This window comes from Platalea leucorodia, assembly GCF_965183815.1.
Source record: "Platalea leucorodia genome assembly, chromosome: 8".
Classification (NCBI taxonomy): Eukaryota; Metazoa; Chordata; class Aves; order Pelecaniformes; family Threskiornithidae; genus Platalea; species Platalea leucorodia.
Genome location: NC_138830.1, coordinates 8366157 through 8385740, shown reverse-complemented (window position 1 = coordinate 8385740; position 19584 = coordinate 8366157). Strand labels below are relative to the sequence as shown.

General features: G+C 36.7%; 1 protein-coding gene across 2 annotated transcripts in view; it reads left to right on the top strand.

The window, feature by feature from the left end:
* Window positions 1-19584, top strand: part of RSRC1 (arginine and serine rich coiled-coil 1) — a 175392-nt gene that overhangs the window by 61012 nt on the left and 94796 nt on the right. For both annotated transcript variants that reach the window (XM_082319340.1, XM_082319339.1), the window contains one exon: window positions 15161-15197. In XM_082319340.1, coding sequence (XP_082175466.1) covers window positions 15161-15197 — 37 coding nt within the window. The remainder of the gene's footprint in view (window positions 1-15160; window positions 15198-19584) is intronic.

Below are 19584 nucleotides of genomic sequence, written 5' to 3'. Positions count from 1 at the left end.
TACTGGTGTAACGGTTACCCACCCAAATGCTAACCTTGCAGGCTGGCCTTGTCAACTGAAAGCCACAATGACCAGAGGAAGGAGATATATATATATGTTATATATTGTTTGCTTGCGTTGTTAGAACAGCATCTTGATCTGTTTTGAATGACTGAAAATTATTATGCGCAAATGTTCACATAACTTTCCAATATCTTGCTTGAATAGAAAGTTAAGTAGGTGGCTTATCCTGTCATGCCATTGTGTAAAAGGCCACTCGGTCCTGACCATTGTTATATGAATGTGTTTGATTGCTTGGAACGGTTCCAGTTCCAGTTTCTGGGGACACTCATTTCTGGCACTTCTTTGCAAGACATAGTCATTTTGTATATTGTGATGATAACTTTCAGCCACAACTGAAAATCTAGGAAAAGAGCCAATATACTAGATTTTTTTCAGCAATATCAATATGCTATTTCTGTAGATCAGTCCATCAGTCTGCACAGTCATTCCGTATTCTGAATTTATTATGTTCTTTTTTCTCAAGAATATAACTTAAGACTTTAATATCTTTCAGAGCACAGATACTCCAATGTTCTCTGCCATGATCTTCTAATAGTCAGCAAAGTATTCACATTACTCTATTTAACATCTGTAAGACTGTCTGGAATACATTTCTGAAAATGTGTGAAATAAGACAAATATGAACAGTGTTGTGATAAAGTGGAGAAAAATCCTTAGTTCTGGTAGCATCGTAGAGAGACAAAATTTTCTTAGTGAAGGGGTTGCTCGCTCTAGTGTCTGCTCCTCCTTTGAAAGAGTATACAAGCTTGATTCACACACAAGGGCAACTAATTCTGGGATGGTTGAGGCCACCACCCTAAACTGTCTGCCTTACTTTGCTGTAAAAATTAACATTTTAATGCGAACGAGCATCACTTTTGGCTTGTCTTAGAGCATCAGTCTGCAGGGAAGTCCTTCATGAGCAGCCAGGAAGGCAGGTGCTGGAGGGGATGTGTGATCAGATAAAATCATTTCCATTGCAGAGTTTGTCGTCTTGTGTCGATACGAAGTCTGCTGAGGGACTTCTGTGTAGGTTCAGCATGTTTCCTGTCCTAAATGATGTTATCTGAGGTGACCTGAAACCGGTACAGCTAAAAATATAGGGATTAAGGTAACTTTTATGGACTAATAGGCATCTAGCTCCAACTTATTTCCCCAGAGAAGACCGAAGAACAGTGCTGCTGAGAACTTGAAGTAGGCTTTGTGATGTGAGCCTGCAATTTGTTAGTTAGGTTTGTAACTTGAGGTGGTTTTTAGATATTTGCTGGGGTTTTTTTGCAGGTTAGAAATTCTTTCCAGCAGAAGTGCTTGCTCAGTCGTCAGCCTGATCATCCACAATTCCAGGTCTTTCTGTATGGTCTGTGAATCCTCTAGAAATTGCTGCCGTTGAAGGATCTGGCTGCTTAATTGTTCAGAGTTGGTTTTGTAGAATGTTTCACTTCTAATATTTGCAGGTACAATAGGAAGTGCAGGTTTTAATCTTCAAGCTTCAAATTGCTTAAGATCCAAGTTTCCTTGGAGCCTGCCATGTTTATGGTACTTAATGTTTTCAGGAATCTCTTGGCTTCGTATTAGAAAAATAACCTTTGAGGGAAATCTTGGCTGTAGAACGAGACATGTCTTATATTTTTGTCTTTTCTTCTAATTTTGGTCCACTTGATGGTAAATCAGTAGTGTGCAATACTGATTATTTTAATTTCATTGAAGGAATGCCAAAATACAAAATACCTAGCAAGATTTCTGGTGTAGACTTTGGCTGGCCAGTTCTCGGCAGTTTGCTCCGTCTTGCAAAGCCAGTACTACTCTCCATTTTTACTGTAGATTTTCTCTGTGAAGTGCTGGGAATGACAAATGCCAAATAAAATAGATTATGTTAGTCTTTCATGGTAGTAAAACGTTAAAATCGTATTAATGAAAGCAAGCATTTTGGAGAGTAAAATGAGTAAGACCAATGTGATGTGGTAAGAACAGTAGACTTAACAATTAAAGAACACATGAAGCCTGAAGGAGGTTTTGGTGCAACTCAACCAGCATGAAGTGTTTAGACAGCGTTACTCGATGTTTTGGGTTTTTTTTAGGATGTAAAATTTTCTATAAAAAATACAGGTTGTGATTTACTGGAACTTGCAGATCTTTTCTTGTTTACTTACCATAATGTTTTGGACATCAAATTCTAAACAGTATCAGTGTTTTCAACACAGGCATAGCAATGTCCTGAATACATCTATTGCTTCTGAAATTTCTCTCTGAGAAGTAGATGTGTAATAACCACAATACCAAAAGCAATTTTAGAACTGATTAATGTTCTCAAATAATAACAGACTTGTAAATTATATAGTCAGAGGCCATTACAGATGCTGGAGAAAGAAATAACAAATAAGTAAGATACAGACCTAGTAGTGTTAGTTGTCTAGTGCTGCTGTTGAATTAGTGGAGAGTTAATTGCTCTTGGAATCAAAAGAACTATTAGCCTTGCCAGATAATTTAAGGAAATTAGCCTGTTCTCTGCAAGCTCGATGGAGCTCTATTAGGTACAAATCCACTGTTACTAGGTCCAAGTGTGACAGATTTTTTTTTTTTTTTTTTGACAGCTCTGAAGGTCTTTATTCTTGAATACCGAAATATTATCATCAAGATACACTTCAGGTTCTGATCCTTGCTATTGCATGTATTTGAAAGTGCTTTTACAGTCTTTGGTGATTTGTTAGGATACAGGTAACCAGCATTGTAGTGGACTGAATGCTGTAAAAACAAAGGTGCTGAAGTGGGAACTGCTGTAAATGCGACCTCTTTAGTGATATCTATCGATCTCCTCTTCTTCTCCATGAGCTTCAATTAGCTGGTTTTGGTTTGGTTTTTTTCTAACCTTTCCATTAATTTTAAAGCACTTTCAGGTTATTTTTGTCACTGTCTGTTAGGCTTGGTTTTGGTCAGATATGTTTGAGATTTGCAATCAATTTTTATTTTTTTTTCTATTTCGATGAAATATTATTTCTTTCCCTTTATTTGTGGCCAAGGAACTAATTTCCTATCAAGCTTGAACAACTTAAGCTCTACCTTTTTAAAATTATATAAATTTGTCTTGCAACACAGCCCAACATGGAAATGTTAGTAGAAGATACATTATTCCTTACTGAAAGTCGGACTTTAAAGAACCCTTTTTTATATTAAATATGTTTTCAGAATTCATCTGGGCTTTAACAGAACAGCCTTTTAGAAGAATTTGTGAGTCTTCTGCTTAAAATAAAAGGGTCTTTGTGATGCTCTCCGTAACTTACCAACCTCAGAATATTGAAAAACGTGTAGAAAACTCGAGTCACCTAGGATAAGATGCATTTGAATGCTGAGGAGGTACCGTGGAGGATGCAAATCCTACCATTCAAAAATAGTTATGGTATGTTTATTGGAACTGAAAATGGCTGCGGTACCATAGTGATGGTAAATCCTCCAGGTTTCTTATTAATGTGTCTGCTGAAGTTTGTTGTTCATGTAACAACAGGGGCTTTCTCCCTCGTGTCAGACTGATGTTGGAGAATCTTCTGAGCTCCTCCTACCTCTCAGCATATGCTCGGACTGCTTGGAATGGCTGTCTTACAGAAACCAGGAGACTTTCAAAGGCTTTCTTTAGGCCTACATTGAGTTGTAATACAAACAAACTGTTTAATTGTGAAATGCAGCCTGAAATTCAAGTCCCTTATGACCAGAAATGCTACAAGCTGCGTTAGCTGAAGTAGTTGAGGAGATAAAAACTAGATATTCTGAGATCAAGTAGATCTGCTTTTTTCAGGAGAAGGAAAATTTTTTTACCTTGTATAGGAATGAAAAGCTGTGCCTGTCTGACATTTAAACATATTTTACACATTTAGAGTATATTCTGAGTGTGCCCCTGCATTCCTTAGGGAGATAAATTCAGGCCAGATGAAAGAACGTAGAGGAATTAAGCTAAAGCGACAAAATCAAACTGCAGGGACACACAGAGGAACAGTGAAAAAGCATTTACAAATTGGATTTTTATACCTCCCGACAGTGATGCCTAAAAAAGCACGAGGCTTCAGTGTGCTAAAATTGGATCAAATGCAGTCACAAGCGGTGGAATTTCAGTAAAGTGGCACTTTGTGGGTCTCAGCTGAACTTGACCACGGTTGCCAAAGTGCTGCACACATCTTCGGTAATAATCGAAACGTGAAACTACCTTTTCTTAGTCTTTGGCCTTAAAAAGTATGTGTCCTAGGACTGTTGGGTCACCCTGGTCTTTCATCTGAGCTGTCGAAATTAATCAGTTGTGAATGCTAGAAACAAATACCTGCCTTTACTGAAGAATTACTCTGCTGCTTGTCTTTGCTTTTTATTCCAAATGTCTGCTTTACAAAATGGAGGGTAGTTTTTGCCTTTTTTTTTTTTTTAAAATCGATTGTTTATTTTTAAGCAGTATCAGCATTGTACTGCTGCTGGCTAGAGAGGAAAGAAACGCATCCCAGATTTCTATGGCAGGCTCCTGTTTTTTTGGGACTGTATTAGTTTTACCTAAAGCCATGACCTGCTATTTGAAATCCATCTGTTCACTCTCTATTAATTTGCGTTCTAAGCGCAACATCACGCGCTCTTTCAAGGTCTTTCCGAAGTGTGTGAACTTTTAATTCATTTTTATTTTATATTCTTTCTTTTTGGGAAACAGGGGCAGCAGGGCAGCAAAAATGACTATCTTCTAATGCTACATAAATACAGGCATATAGTTTTTGGTTTTGTTACAGTGTTTTTTTTAATTATAAGACCATAAGGTTCTCTGTTTAGAAACTCTGAAGAAACTTGTGAAGTGCAGAGAACAAAACCAAAGCCTGCGAGTCCGCTGGTAACTTCTGGTGTTTAGATTTCTCATAAAAGAAACTCTTGCTATAAAGGAGCGTTTGCATGAGGGGTGTATGGAAAAAGTTGCCTGACTTGGAGTGATGGATTATAAAGACAGTCAAAAATCTTCTTTTGTAAGGTATGCAAATACATAAAAGAAGTGACTGTCAAGATGGGTCCCTGTGTCTGAGGAAAATTCTGTTTATTTTTGTTAAAAAAAAGGAAAAGTATCTACAGAAGAGTATTGACAGTGTGCTTGTTGGCATTGATTATAGGTAACAGACCTGAAGCTGGATAAACTTAACTCAGTTAAGATATTAAATGTAGATATTAGCTTTGTTCTGTGAACTGAAATCTGTGAAGATTTAAAGAAAGAAAGAAAAGATTTAGTGATTTGTTTCTAAAGTTAGTATAGAAGATTTAAATTGTCACTGTAGAATATTCAATAATAGAATTCATATCTGTATAATACAACCTTAACATGTAGGTAGTATCTTACAATATGAATTTTGAGCAATGAGCAAAAGCATGAAGTTTTTTTTTTTTCACAGAGATTAGTAGAAAGTTGTGTGCCAGCAAATAAGTTTCAAATACTTAATAAACTTCTATAAGATTTTATCCTTTTGGGAAGAATGCATAGCACAGAATCTTAAAAAAAAAATTACAAATAATTAATACAGACAAATTCTAGATTAACTTGTTTCATAGGTAGAGTGCCTTTAATTGGTAACTCTATTTTCATTGAACGTTTAATGAGGAACTGGTTATTGTTTCTCTAAGCACGATCTTCATGAGCATTTAGTATTTTTTTGTATAGTTTACAATGAATTTAGACAAAGATGGATCCATTCAAATACAATGTCATTTCAGTGTGTATTCTTGAAGTATTTACAAAACATTATTACAGAACTTGTTTAATGTGCAGAGTTTAAAAAAATGGAAACAGGCTTGAGGTTTCCTTGTGTGCCTTTTTTTTTTTTTTTTTTTTTATCAACAGACTGAGGGCCTGAAGGAATAGAGGAAGTGAATGGACACCAATGTATCCAAATATCTCATTTTGCCTAAAAGCAAGTGCCGGCAGATAAATGCCCATAAAGGGATTTCTTTCTTAAGCCCCATGGATTTTTTTTGCAACTTTTTGTGTGAGTTAGAAATGAAAACCATTCATCCAGTGCCCCAAAGAACGGCCTTATTGAATGGAATAACAGTGTAATGTACCATTGAAGGCAGGATTGAAAGTGATTATCTTGTTAACTCTTGACAGTTACCGCCAGCTTGAAATAGAACTGGCAGGCTTGATTTGCAAATGAATTAGAGCTTTTTCATTTTGTGCCAGGATCATCTTTTTATATTCTGATATGACAGATGCTATGTTCCATGCTTTTGTTTCTCTTCAGTTTTATACTTGCAAATAAAAAACCAACAGATTATGATAGTAATTTTATTTGCATCTTTTCTCTAGGAGTTTATTCTTTGTCTAGAAGTTTTTAATCTTATATTTTTCAAAAAATTTGTTTAAGAATAGTATTGTTCCTGCAGAATAAAATTGCATTAGGTTAAGTACAGTAGTAATTGGGTGAATGAGGAGGATTTAGAAGCTTTCAGAAAATGGAAAATTGATTGTTCTCAAATTGTTGTAGTGCTTAGAACATTTAAATTTTCTCACTGACTTATACTTAAATTTAGTATTCTTCAGTACTGAGAGTTGAGTGCAGCTGAGGAAAAGCTAACGTTTTAAATATTTATCCTAACAGTATGCTAATAGAAATACACGTGTAATTAGTTTCAGCCTTAATGCTGATAAACTCTGTTTATATTCTGCAGTCATCCAAACACAGATGGTAAGGTGTTAGGTATGATAATTATTGTGCACTCTTTATATGTTCCTCATTAACCTGTAACACTCTCTACTAGTCTGGAGAGTTTTTACTATAGCTATGCTTACCAACATTAAAACTTGCTCTGCTTTGTTTAATATTCAGTGCAGCGTTCTGTGCATTTATACTGCTGGGCTTTTTGCTACTTTTGTAATTTATTTTGTACTTTGAGGCTAATTAGCGACACTTCTACTACCACTAATGTCCATTACGGAAATGTTTTCATACACTTTCACCTACAGGATGTGTTTTAATTGAATATCTACTAAATAATATTACAGGAAAGGTAAAACAGGCCAAAGTTGTCTAATTTATTTAAGACTACCAAATAATCTGGTTAACAGAGACAGTGACATTCCAAAACCTGAAGCTTAATTGCTTACATTTGCTGGGAATGCAAACCTTGATTAACAACGTTTTACTTGTTGTGAAGGGAACACTGTGCATAGAACAGGAGGACAAAAACCCACCCACCCAACCAAAACCACTCCACATATAAAAACTCCATGGACTTGCGTGTTATGAGGTCCTTTGAATTGCCAGGTTTATCCAAGGAATTGCTTGAACTGGCAACCAGGATAAAGAAATCTGCTTTGATAATTTGTGGAATTTCTGTATCTGACCTGAAGTCTTGGTAAAGCAGAATTGGGAGCATTTTGAATAGTCATTTTGGCTCTCATTTATCTGTGAAATACTTAAGGACAAAAAGGATTTTTTTTTGTAGGGTCTATTTGAAAATACTGATTCTTTCAATGCTGTATTTTGGTGTGTCGTGTCTGTCTCCTCCCACCCCCCCCATTTAGTTTCAGTATTTATTTCAGTTGCATAAAATCTTGAATTTTACTCTGTGAGCCAGGGTTATATTCCCCCCCCCCTTCAATATTTGATAAGGTCTCTTGGGTACTGATTTTTCTTCTCTCTAGGATAACATATTATGGAAATTGTTTCAGCTTGTGTCCAGTTTAAAGTCCCTGGTTTTGGCATGATTCAATTTAGCTTGCATTATATTCTACTGAGTTCTTCAGCAGTTCCAAGTTATTCCATATGTGTTTGTGTGAGGGGGTGACTTCTGCTTTTCTTCCTGCTTTTGATAAGTGACCTTCTTGAATCTCTGTTACATTTAAATTAGTAATTGGCCAGACTTCTTACCTTTTTTTCCCCAAATGAAGTAAATTCTTTGGTTGACTGGAGCGAGGGAGCCACTGAGCACACCACCACCAGCTTTGGAGTCTTTACACTTCAGGATCAGTTCCACACCATTTGAATCTGATATTAAGTAAGAGCAAAACCACATTCCACACTTTTTCGAAAATATCATGGGTGCGTTTTCTTGCAGAGTGAAAGATTCTCTAACCATTCCCTAACCCTCTCTGATGTTGGCATTGCACCGCTAAATTATTTTCACTATTTTATTTCATAGTTATTTTATTGGTTGTTTGGATCTTCCAATAATGGAAGAAAACAGGGATTTTAGATATAAGGAGCCACAACTCTTTGAGCCATTGCAGCTGTCAAGGGACTATCTTTGAGGTACATGTAGTGCTGAGAATCTTTGTGTAACTTATGTAAGTAGTAGATTGCAAGGATTTTGATTTTCGTTATTGGTAATATTGTTTGGGTATGTTATTTGGTTACTTTCAAAAAAACTCTATTTTTTTTTTTCCTTCATCTTTGTATAAGAGGGGCAGGAGGAAATAGCTTTCTTCTATGGTTTTCTTCTCTTGCCTTTTTATACTCCTTTTGACGTAACTTCCACTTATGGCTACAAAAAATACAGCCCTAATTTTCAGGTTTTTCTTTATAACCCGGATGATGTTAAGTAATAGTGTTGAAGAGTAACGTGGTTTTTGTTCTGTTTCTGCATGTTACATAGTCTTTACCAGCAGTTCTGCCAGGTGTGGTATTGGGCCAGCTTGAGTTTACCTGTTCACCCAGGAGAATCAGCACTGTCCTCTTAAAGATGTTATCGAAGGATATGTTCGATAACATCTTTAAGAGGACAGGCATAGCTCTTAGATTTTTATGTAATCTTCGTTGTGACTTTCAAAACCTACTGAAATAAGTATCTATGGTCTGAAGTCAGATTTGGAAACACTAGCCTGTAATTTTACAGAAAACACAACAATACAAAAACTGTAAAATTTAGTGGAGTGTGATGGGGGTATCCATTTCTAAAAACTGCATCCAGGATTCTCTAACTGTGAAGCTGAAATCCAAGCTAGCTCAGGGAAGAACTTCAAATACGTCGTGCCTTCTGAACAGTCACCCTGAAAATGTAATAATTATGTGTATTTATTCTAGTTGTTACAGATAGGGAAAAGATACTTTTTTTTTTTATAGTAGGCTTTTGTTTTTCTGGAATTGAACAAAGGCGTGATCTAGCCATGACTATTTTACTCTCGATGTCTGGCATGTTCTGTGAGCTTAAAATTAGTTAGTGAAGCTATTCCAGAATATAACATGGTTTAAATGTTTGCGTAAATGCATCACTAACTGGTGATAAGGTCACAAGTGCATTGTTCAGGCTACCCATCCAGTTGTGATTGTTTAATGAGTACACACAATGCCTTATTCCAAAATGTGTATAAGGGAGAAAAGTTAGAAAACAAATTAAAAACTTCAGTGGGAAAAAACTATTCCTTATTTTCCTCCTCATCTAAAATTTGATACCTGGTATACCTTCAATCTGACTGTACAGATTTTTGAGGCTGAGGAAAGTAAATCCAGCAAAGATTGATATATAAAATAAGAAGTAGTGAGGGAGCAGTTCTCTATCTTGGGATATCCCAGGGTAGAATTAAATAGTGTGTAATCACGTGGAAACCTAATTTTCTTCTTCCCAGGAATATACGGGCCCCAGCTCTAGTCTGGTGAATCATGAAATATTGGCCTTTCAACTCACCATTGGGAGAGATGATCTTGCCATGGGTTGGCAGAGTTTTAGATGAGGGATTTCCACATTCTGGGAGAGAAAGTGTTGCTGTCTGGTGGTGGTGGTGGTGGTGTTTGCTGGGATTTAGTCAGAAATTTGGAGTATTAACAATGCTGCTAGATTGACTAGTCAAGGCTAGTGTAATAAATTCCTTATCTGAATCTGATTTAGATTAGTTTGAGTTTGTGGGTTGGTTGGTTGTTTTTTTTGTGGTTTTTTTTGTTTGTTTGTTTTTGTGGGTTTTTTTTTGTTTTGTTTTTTGGGGTTTATTTTGGGGTTTTTTTGGTTTTTCGTGGGTGGTGGGTTTTTTTTGTTTTTTTTTTTTTTTTTTTTACAGTGCCTGCTAACAAACTAAGCATCTCTTGGCAGATCAACTGTGAGAAGACTATGAGTATCACAAACAGAAAATAATGAGGCAAAGGCCTCATTGAATTTGAGATGCTAATCTGCTAAAATAAAGGTGATATAAAAAAGAAAGGTCTAGAGATAGCTGACTAGTCTACTTCTCCCATAGCTGTCACTTCCACTATAGGTGCATTTAGTAAGACTGTTCCTCACTTTGGCCGTGTTGGGTCAGTGTAGACTTCTCACTAACTGAAGAAGCTCAAGACAGGAGAGGCAGTGGCAATGACATTCATGGCAGTAGCCTCACTTATGCTCTTCACCTTACCCCTTCTTGGTATAATTCCTAACATCTACGGCACGTTTTTTCTCATTTCTGTCTTCTCTCCCTTTATCTACCTTCAACACAGAGCTTAAGGAGGTGGGAGAAGGGACTAGACCACCCCTCAAGCTGGGTTTAGCATAATATATTTATCCTGTTTCCTGTTGCTTGTATTGGCGGGTGTTTAATATATTGTCATGTGCTGAAGTTCACAAAGAAGCTCAGAAGACTTCTGAAGAGATTCAGCTGTTTATTTTGAGGTTGTTTATCTAGAATACAAGCGGGGATTGGTAACATGCAGAAGAAAAATAGCGAATGTGTGTGCTACCAGAGGAAGATCTGTAGGGAAGGCCATTAGATGACAGCAAGCAGTAGAAGCATGTTAATGTGAGGATAACGAACGGGAAAACATGAGGTTTTTCCAAGAACATCTTTCACTATGAGGTTCTTCATCCAAGAGGAATACTGAGACAAAAAAGGGATTAATTTAAAATTATACTTGACAGATTATTGAAAGTATTATGTGATGTGCTTGTTGATGATCCAAGAGATTTTTTTTTTTAAGAGAGCTCTGTGAAAACTATCTGTAGCCACTTGGGGCAATGCTGCCTGATCAACAACACGAACACGTTGGCATTCATGAAGAGTGGAGGCCTTTATTTGAGAGTGTGGTGCAGCCCGACCTGAAACGCTACGTATGACCTTGTTCTTTGCAGCTTGTAGTTAATGCTGTGGACCTGGAGGGGATTCTGCCAAAGGCCTTGCTAATGATGGGATGATTTATTTATTCATTTGGCTTCTGAGGAGAAAAATCAGACATGGGGACTGTTTAGTGTGGAGTTCAGGCCACCAAGACAGTCGGGGCTGGAGCACTTGCCCTGTGAGGGGACCTGAGGGACTGGGGGTGGTTCAGCCTGGAGAAGAGATGGCTTTGAGGGCACCTGGCAGCAGCCACCCAGACTGATGAGGAAGGAGGTCACTGAGGAGGAGGAGACAGTCTCTTTAAAGTGGTGAGTGGTGGGAGAAAAGATGCAACCAGCACAGATTGGAAAAAAGAGGCGTTTGGACTAGATAGAAGGAAAGATGCTCCCAGAGAGGACATTTAATCAGCAAAACAGGTTGCCCAGGGAGATTGTCCTTTCAAGACCAGGCTGGATAAGCTCTGAGCAGCCTGGTCTGGCCTCACAGCTACCCTGCCTTGAGCAGGCAGTAGGACTGTAGACCTCCAGAGGCCCTTCGACCTGAATTATCCTATAATATCCATAGATATAGATAATGCATAGAATTATCCTGTGGCCTATAGATTCTAACCAAAAAACTATGGTGAAGAAAATGACTAACTACGGATATAAGGGAAGTATTGAGAATGAGTTGATAACAACTTGAGAGGAACTGAAGAATGTGTAACTGAAGTGGTTTGCTTTCGTTCGGAATACATTTTTAAAAATTGCAGGATAATTCCAGTTCGATGCTATTTATCTAAATAGCAGCACAGGTTAAACTCAGCTCTCATAATTGTTTGTCATTTTAGAGAGTATAACAGAGACCTACTAACAAGCTCAATTGCCTATTTTAGTGATAAGTAAAAATATTTCTCAGATTTCTTTGGTTTTAGGTAGCCTCACAGTAATAAAATAAGTCAGTGGCATTGTCATATGATGTTAAGACTGTAGGTTCTTGAGGGTGCCTTTCTCCAAAGTACTGTGTCTACATGTACGCAGTAATTTGTTCAGCTCTGTTGTGCAAAAACAAGTATTCGTTCTAGAATTCCTCTGTGAAACTGCTACAAATGTGTTTAAAAGTAAATGATTAGTGAAATCTTGTATTGTTTTAGAATAGTCAAAGTTCAGATATTTTGAAGATATTGCATATTTTTCAGCTCCTTGATTAATACTTAGTTTTATATGGGAACGTACTTTTGTGAACATGAATATATGTCTAGGTTAAAAATCAGGAGTTTCAGCAAGTGCTAGCGAATATTTTTATTTTAGTTCAGTTTACTGGCAAAGGAACTAGCACTAACAAGTTAACACTACCTCAGTTAGTTACCTACGCTGTGGTTTTAAGTAATCCAAAAGCTGGCTACACTTGCTTAATTGAATTCCTGGCTTGTTGTTACAGGTCCCTCATGACCATGATTCAAATTTAGCTCAGCTGCAATTTTTTCCCCTGGCATTACCAAAAGCTAACATTTGGATTAGCCTGAGTATTATGCTTACTGGTTTTAATGTATGATTTTAACATATATGCACGTCAACTAGGATTTTACAGCACAATTTCTTGACTATATTGGGGAAATACAATTCCGGAGCTTCTCTGATGGAAAAAAGAAAAACTCAAGAATAAAACCAAACTTACCTAATGAACCAAAAAAATAAATGTGGTGCACTGAGGATGGTTTGAAAGGCAAATATATATCTTCTTGGGAACTGTGCGGTGTAAAAGTTGAGTAAAACATTATTACCTGATAATGATATAAAATTAATATAACTTTCTTATGGTATTCCTTTATAGGAGTGTTATAGTAGTGGATGTGCATAAAACTGTTCTTGCCTTTTATTTGTAGGGTTTTATGTATTAATGATTAAGCTATTCTGTAGACAACTAAGGTTGTGTTACTGAGCTGTAGCAACAGGTCTGATTTTGCATAACACAATATTTGAAATATAGTATTAATGGGAGTCTTATTTGTATAATTATTGTTTAACTAGAAAGATAAAATTATGCCGTGGCTTCGCTAGTTGTCATCGCTGATTGATGCACGGCAGCCTCCGGCTGGAAAGAGGTTTTCATTGGAAGTGACAGGTGCCACAAGGTTTATTTAGGACAACCTCAACCTTGTCCTGGTTAGTTTGATAATGTTTGCCTTATGTATGTTCAACCACTGCATTTCCTGCGTTAGAGCCTTGTGTTACACCAATATTACTATCTGTGCTGCCTCAACTACAAATTGGATGAACAGCCAGTGACACTTTTTCAATATTATTACATTAAACCAAGTGGATTTTGATTGATAACCTAATATTCAACTAATGCAAAACATCAATCATGGCAAGTATATTAATTATTTAATATTGCAGTCTAATTCAGAAATCGATGTGCTGTATGAGGGGAAGGGAAACTCACTGTTCCCAGAAGACTTAAGACAGGGAATGATTAAAAAAAAAAAACCACCCTGCTGTACTCCTGTGTGTTAGTTCGATACAAATCTTTATTCATTTGCCAATAATCTCTTCGCATTTTCCACTTTAGGACCTTTTTTATCAGTTTTGAGACCTATAATTGAATTAAGTCTGCTTTCAGCACAGGGCAGAAGGAGTTGCACAAATATTGATGAAGTCATGACAGGGACAGCACAGGAGACAGACCACTAACAGGGCAGGTTTTATACCATTAGTTGGGAGCTCCTCGCATCAGCTGCTGGGATCCTGCTTCCAAAGTGCTTAAATTCTTTAAGGCCATTTAGCACCTCAAAAATAGATGTGGGAGATGATTTCTATTTAAATATTGTATGGACTCGAATAATCAATTCTTGTTTCAAAATACCAAATAATGGTGTAAGGAAGGTGTGTCTTTTTCTCTTGCTTCATTCGTGATATATTCAAATACAACAAAAGTGCGTAGCAGACTTTTTGAAAGCTTTATGAAATTATAAATAAAAGCTTTCTGTAAAAAGTCTAAAATACAGTACAGCAAGGTTGTAAAATGTGTCATTGAATGTAGCCTTATTCAGTGTCCAGTAAAATTTCATCCATTTAGCCATTTTTGTGTAACTTCACGTTATGCCTTTCTCAGCCTGTACTAAGTATTAAAGAGAACGGAAGCCTCAGTCTCGCACAGTTTGCTGTCTTAGAGGAAAATAATTGGAGTTTTTGCACCTGTGGTTTGATGTAGTTGAATAATTTGTTGAAAAATTAATATTATAAATATAAATACACACTACATTATATAGTTCAAGAACTGATTACTTGAAACACTTGTGGGGCAGTTTCTCCTTGTTTGCCATGGGTGCAGCCCATCTTCCTCAAAAGGCACAGTTACATTTTTGGAAGCAGGTAGAACCTGGAGTCAGTGAAAGCGAAGCCAGCCTCCTTGTTTAGTGGCTTGGGATTTGGGGATTTTTAAATTTGTTTTGTTTCAGTTTTCTTTCAGGTTATCTTTTTTACATAGTGGGATGTGTTAAGGATTAATTTTCACTCTGAATTCTCTTTGCTTTTCAATGTTTTTTACTTTGGTAGTTTGGCCCGTTTTTTGCAGCTGTCTTTATGTGACATTACTTCTCATTTTTGTATCTGTGCATTGTATACTTCTCAGCTGTCAGGAGTCAAATGCAAAGTTTCAGTATGGTTGCCACAACCTAGTTAGTTAATATAAGATTCATTCATTCCATCACCTTTGTAAATGATCACAGAATTTTACTATTGAAGTAGTGGCAGAGCAGAACCATGAGCCACTGAATGTGAATTTGATAAATAGCATTATGCACTGTCTTGTTTTATTAATTCCAATATGAATAGTGGGATAATTATACTAAAAATGTTGTTTTTTAAATGAGCGTCCTGTTGCATTGCTACAGTTTTATAGCAATTTCAGGGCAGGTAAAATTTGAGGTTTTATATAATTCTGTAGTTATGCATTAGGATAATAGATACCTTTTAGGTATTGCAATGATTAAGATATTAAAAGTAAAAATTTTATACACCTCGAGAAATTACATGGCCTTGACATTTCTGAGTTAAACATAAATTGTTGTAGACAAGGGTTTAGCAACTATTTAGAACTTTTGTTCTTCTGTTACAGGGACTCTGGAAACATCAAAGCTGGATTAGAACATCTGGTAAGTTTTAATTTTCTCTTGAACATTTGCATCATCTTTGATATCTGCATTCCAAATGAACACTTTTGAATGAGCTTTGAATACCTTGAATTGAGAAAGTCAACCATTTCCCAGAGGGTCAGCTTACTGTTATTATGTGAAGGCACTTACATTTTCATTTATCTTACCATTTCAAGGGAATTTTAATTTTTTTAAATTACTTTTTTTGATGTAGAGATGAAATAAAATGGACTACAATCCTTGGATTGATGATTGCCTTAATTATAAACAAAAATTGTTTGGTGTTGGATTTTTGGCATATCCTGATCTGAAAACAACAAACTTGTGATAAAAAAAAAGACACACACACACACACAATCAAATATTGCATGCATAAATATGGTATGGTTTAGTAATTTGAAGTCTTTGAAAGAAGTGCACAGCTTTGTTTTTTTTCTCTTGTCTTTGCTTTATGAATAATGTATTGACTTAAATTCCATTCAATGCTGCAGTATAAAATAATAATTGAGATGCAAAATATTTTTGGTTTAAGTAAACATATTCAAACCGCAAGTGATGGCAAGACATACTTAGCATTAAAAACTAATCAGTTGATCAAAACTGGAAAAAATACAGTATTGTCACAAGCCTGAAACTCATTGAGCCTAGGACATTAGTATCAGCAATCATCAGAACGTGAAGTAGTTCATCTAAACAGATTATTAAATCTCAGTAAATCAAAATATTCACTATTAATGGCATGTATATCTCAGTACCTCATGAGAAGTGTTTAAATTCATGTTTAATTTTTTCATATAATATCTAAATAATATATACTGTTCTATACTGCTATTAAAATAAAATCTTATCACAATGGATTGCATGAGCGTTTGAAAAAATTGCTTTCCTGTTGTTGCTTCCCATTTTGGGAATCACTTGGGAAATATGATTTGTAGGAGCTTGTGTACCAATATCTTCTTGGAGTAACAGCGGGATGAAAAGGATGTATATTCTGGCATAGTTGTCAACAGTTTCCCCTTTATAATGGTGGCATATTAAATGTTCCATTGCAACTAGTATTTGGAATCTGTAAATGGAATAAATAGCTGAGTGTTATGAATAGTTCTTAGAGCAGTTTGAAAATTAATCTTGTTTGCTAGTTTCATTGGTATCTTGCATGCTAGTTGAATCTCTTAAATAAATTTTTAAAATGTTTCATTCCTCTGCTGGTGTCAGGTAGTTGTAATCTGATGGGTTCAGAGAATTTTTCTAATGCATTATAAAGATGCTGTAGTCTTGACAGATGACCATGACTGGTACTTTTTCTAAATTGGGAGTGCTGCAATAGCTGGAGCTGCAGGTCTGATTTATAATGTCACCTCAAACCAGCAGGTGCAGAAGGAAGAGGCTCTATGGGTTTTGAGTAGCCTGGAGCGGGGGGGGTGGACCAGGAATAGTGTTTTCACTGATGTTCAGGGTTTCTCTGGGGCTTGGGGGGGAAAATGTACTGAAAAGATTCTCTGCAGAGTAATGATGCCTTAAGTTCTTTACTGGGAACTCCCTATATGTTTGAGTAAAATTTTGTCTTCATTAAACACATTAGCTGCTTTGTATTTCTGTGAAAGATCTGTCAAAAACCCTCCAGGTTTGAGACTCTCTTCCTTTTCCCTGGGATCTTAGAAAATCTGTCCTGGGAACAGGTGCTCAAGGAAATTAACTGTTTCCCAAGACACCCACAGATGGGAGTATTCATGCTGGAAGCTGTTTTATATCAACATTATGTCAGACAAGTTCACAAAGACCTTTTGGACTCCAATAAACTATAGGGGTATTCCTCAGAAGAGTTAAGCCACGTGATTGCTCTGCTTCTACTACTGCATCTCTAAATGCTTGTAAAGAAGGATTTTTTTCCCCCTATGAAAAAAAAAAAATCTTGATATTGACTGGGTAATCTATTATTTAATCCCTTTTGTAATAAAGAGTGTTTTGCAATTTGTGATATAATCCTTATGGTCTGTACGTTCCCATTAGGTTTATCTGCGTATGCATCCCATTCGCTTGATTGCAGCTTATTTTACTGCTTACCCTTGTTTAAGTAGCTTCTGCCATCCTGGTTCCTAGCATCTGGCTACATGCAGGAGTGAAATAAAGAAGTATAACAAGTGCTGTTGGAAAATTTGGTAAATATTATACGAATTGTTACTTGGAAATACTTCCAGTTTAAAAACAATGCTTTTATAAACAAAAATATTTTCTTTGTAGATGGGAGAACTTCCCAGCAGGTCCATGTGCCTGTTTCTCAGAGTCAGTCAGAGCTGGCCCTCCTGGAGGAGCTGCTGGGTCCGCCTGATGTGCAAGGGGGTCACAGCCGCACTCCCTGCTGACCACCAACAGCTACATCTGCTCAGAAGCGTATTTTATTTTTAGCTAGTTAAGAAAAGAAACTGCAAAGTGCTAAGCATAGGGGAAGCAGTCTCATATTACAAAAATTTTGGTGGCTATTTGCTGAATTGTACTTAGCTAATTCTTTTTCCAAGTAACGAATTTTAACAAATTGTGGAAGCCTTGGAATAGATGATTATATATCTGCAACTCTGAATAGGTCCTGTTTTCTATTAATAGCTCTACTAAAAAAGAACCGTGGAGCCATACGTATGGTTTACTCATTAGAGATACCTTATTTGTGTCTTTTGCATAACACTTCAAAGCAATAACCTGCTTGTCCTTGTGGTCAAGCAGCAGAGTCTGTCTGTTTTAGATGATGAAGAGCAACCTGTCATTAATAGCTTGTTTAGCCCATCAGCGGTTTGTAAGCCTATAGTTACTGTCTGCCACGAAGGCAGGCGCTCCCCGTGTTGTGTGTTAATCAATAACCCCCAGCAGGTACAGACGAAGCTCTTGCGAAGCTGACTGTCACAGTGCTTGTGCGTAGCTCTGCCAAGGAAGCTGCTGGAGTTTACTGTTCACACTTTTAGTTGCATCATAGGTAGTGTATATCAAGGTCACTAATTCATAACTAATACTGGTTAACTCCATCTGGCAGCCGCTCTTTTTTTTTTTTTTTTTTTTTTTTTTTTTGAGATCTTTGGTAGAAAAATTTGCATAAATGATCATCAACCAAAAAAAAACCCAAACCTCAAGAAAAAAAACTAAACTCCCAATCAAATAAAACCCTCTTTTATCCAGAAAGTGTTCACACTTATTTACTAGGTATCACTTTTTTTTTTTTTTTTTTTTTCTTGGACCTTGATTTCAGTGGTCGACCTCTCACTGATTTTCACTGGCTTAGTTTCAGACTTCTGGTAATTACAGCTCAGTGGTCCTAGTATGGCTACTGGACAGCGATGTCTAATAGAATTGTTGTCTTTCTAATGAGCTGTAAAACCAATCAGCCAATTATTTGTGTTTACAAACAATTAATTAACACTCTTAATAACACTCTTAATATGAGTAATTATGTTTATCTTGGTATCCTGGCAAAATTCCATCCTGGTCAATTATATTCTGCAAGCTTGAATTCTCTCTTATTGAAGAAGTGTCAGGCTGACTGGGTGGTTGGTTTTTTTTCCTATTGAAATTGTGCTTAATTGAAAACAAGATTTTTCACAATTTTATTTTTTTTTTAAAAGGTATTTCTTTCTCACATGTCCTTTCAGAAAATGCTAATCCTCAAAACCTAAAAAAAATTCCCTTAGGAAGCCCACCATGGTGGTCTTGGGGAGTTGTAATTTTCATGCCCCATCTCCCATTCTTGGCTTTTGACCAAATTCCCCTCCTGGGTGAAGTCACTGATGAGGCACCTCTAGAGAGGGACAGTTTTAGTCTAGGAGATAGGAGGCAGCATTAGAGGAGAAGGGGAGCATGGCCATGGGGTATGGCAATGGTGATTCAGCATGGAATTCACTTTTTCTTCATAAGAAAAGAGGGTATTCTGTGAAGCGTCCCCACTCTAGCACGTGGGCAGGGTGTGCACAGGTTGGGTAATGGGTTGTCTGAACTTCATGAACCTATTTTCTTCCCATTTAGACAATGGGATTAGTATATCCCTATGATGGGGCAAGAATCTTTAGACTGGAGCCGTCCACTTCAGGAAGCAGTTGTGCAGGAAGTCTTCAAAAGATGGGAAATTGTTAGGAAATAAAAATGTACAAGTAAAATCTTTTCCTATCATCAGGTGGGTAATCAGATTAGTGGAAGGGAAATGGTGCTGAAAGGTGCTAGTGGTATCCTAAGCCTTGTCGATGTTAGGCTGTAGGTTGTGATGTCATGGGAAACGCTGATGCATTTCTTCTTTCCAATTCCTGTCATTCACATCTCTCTCTCATGTATTGCATGTGCATAGAGTTAAGGCATTTTACATACACGGTGGTTTGCTTATATGAACTCTTTTAATAGTCATTGGTTTACT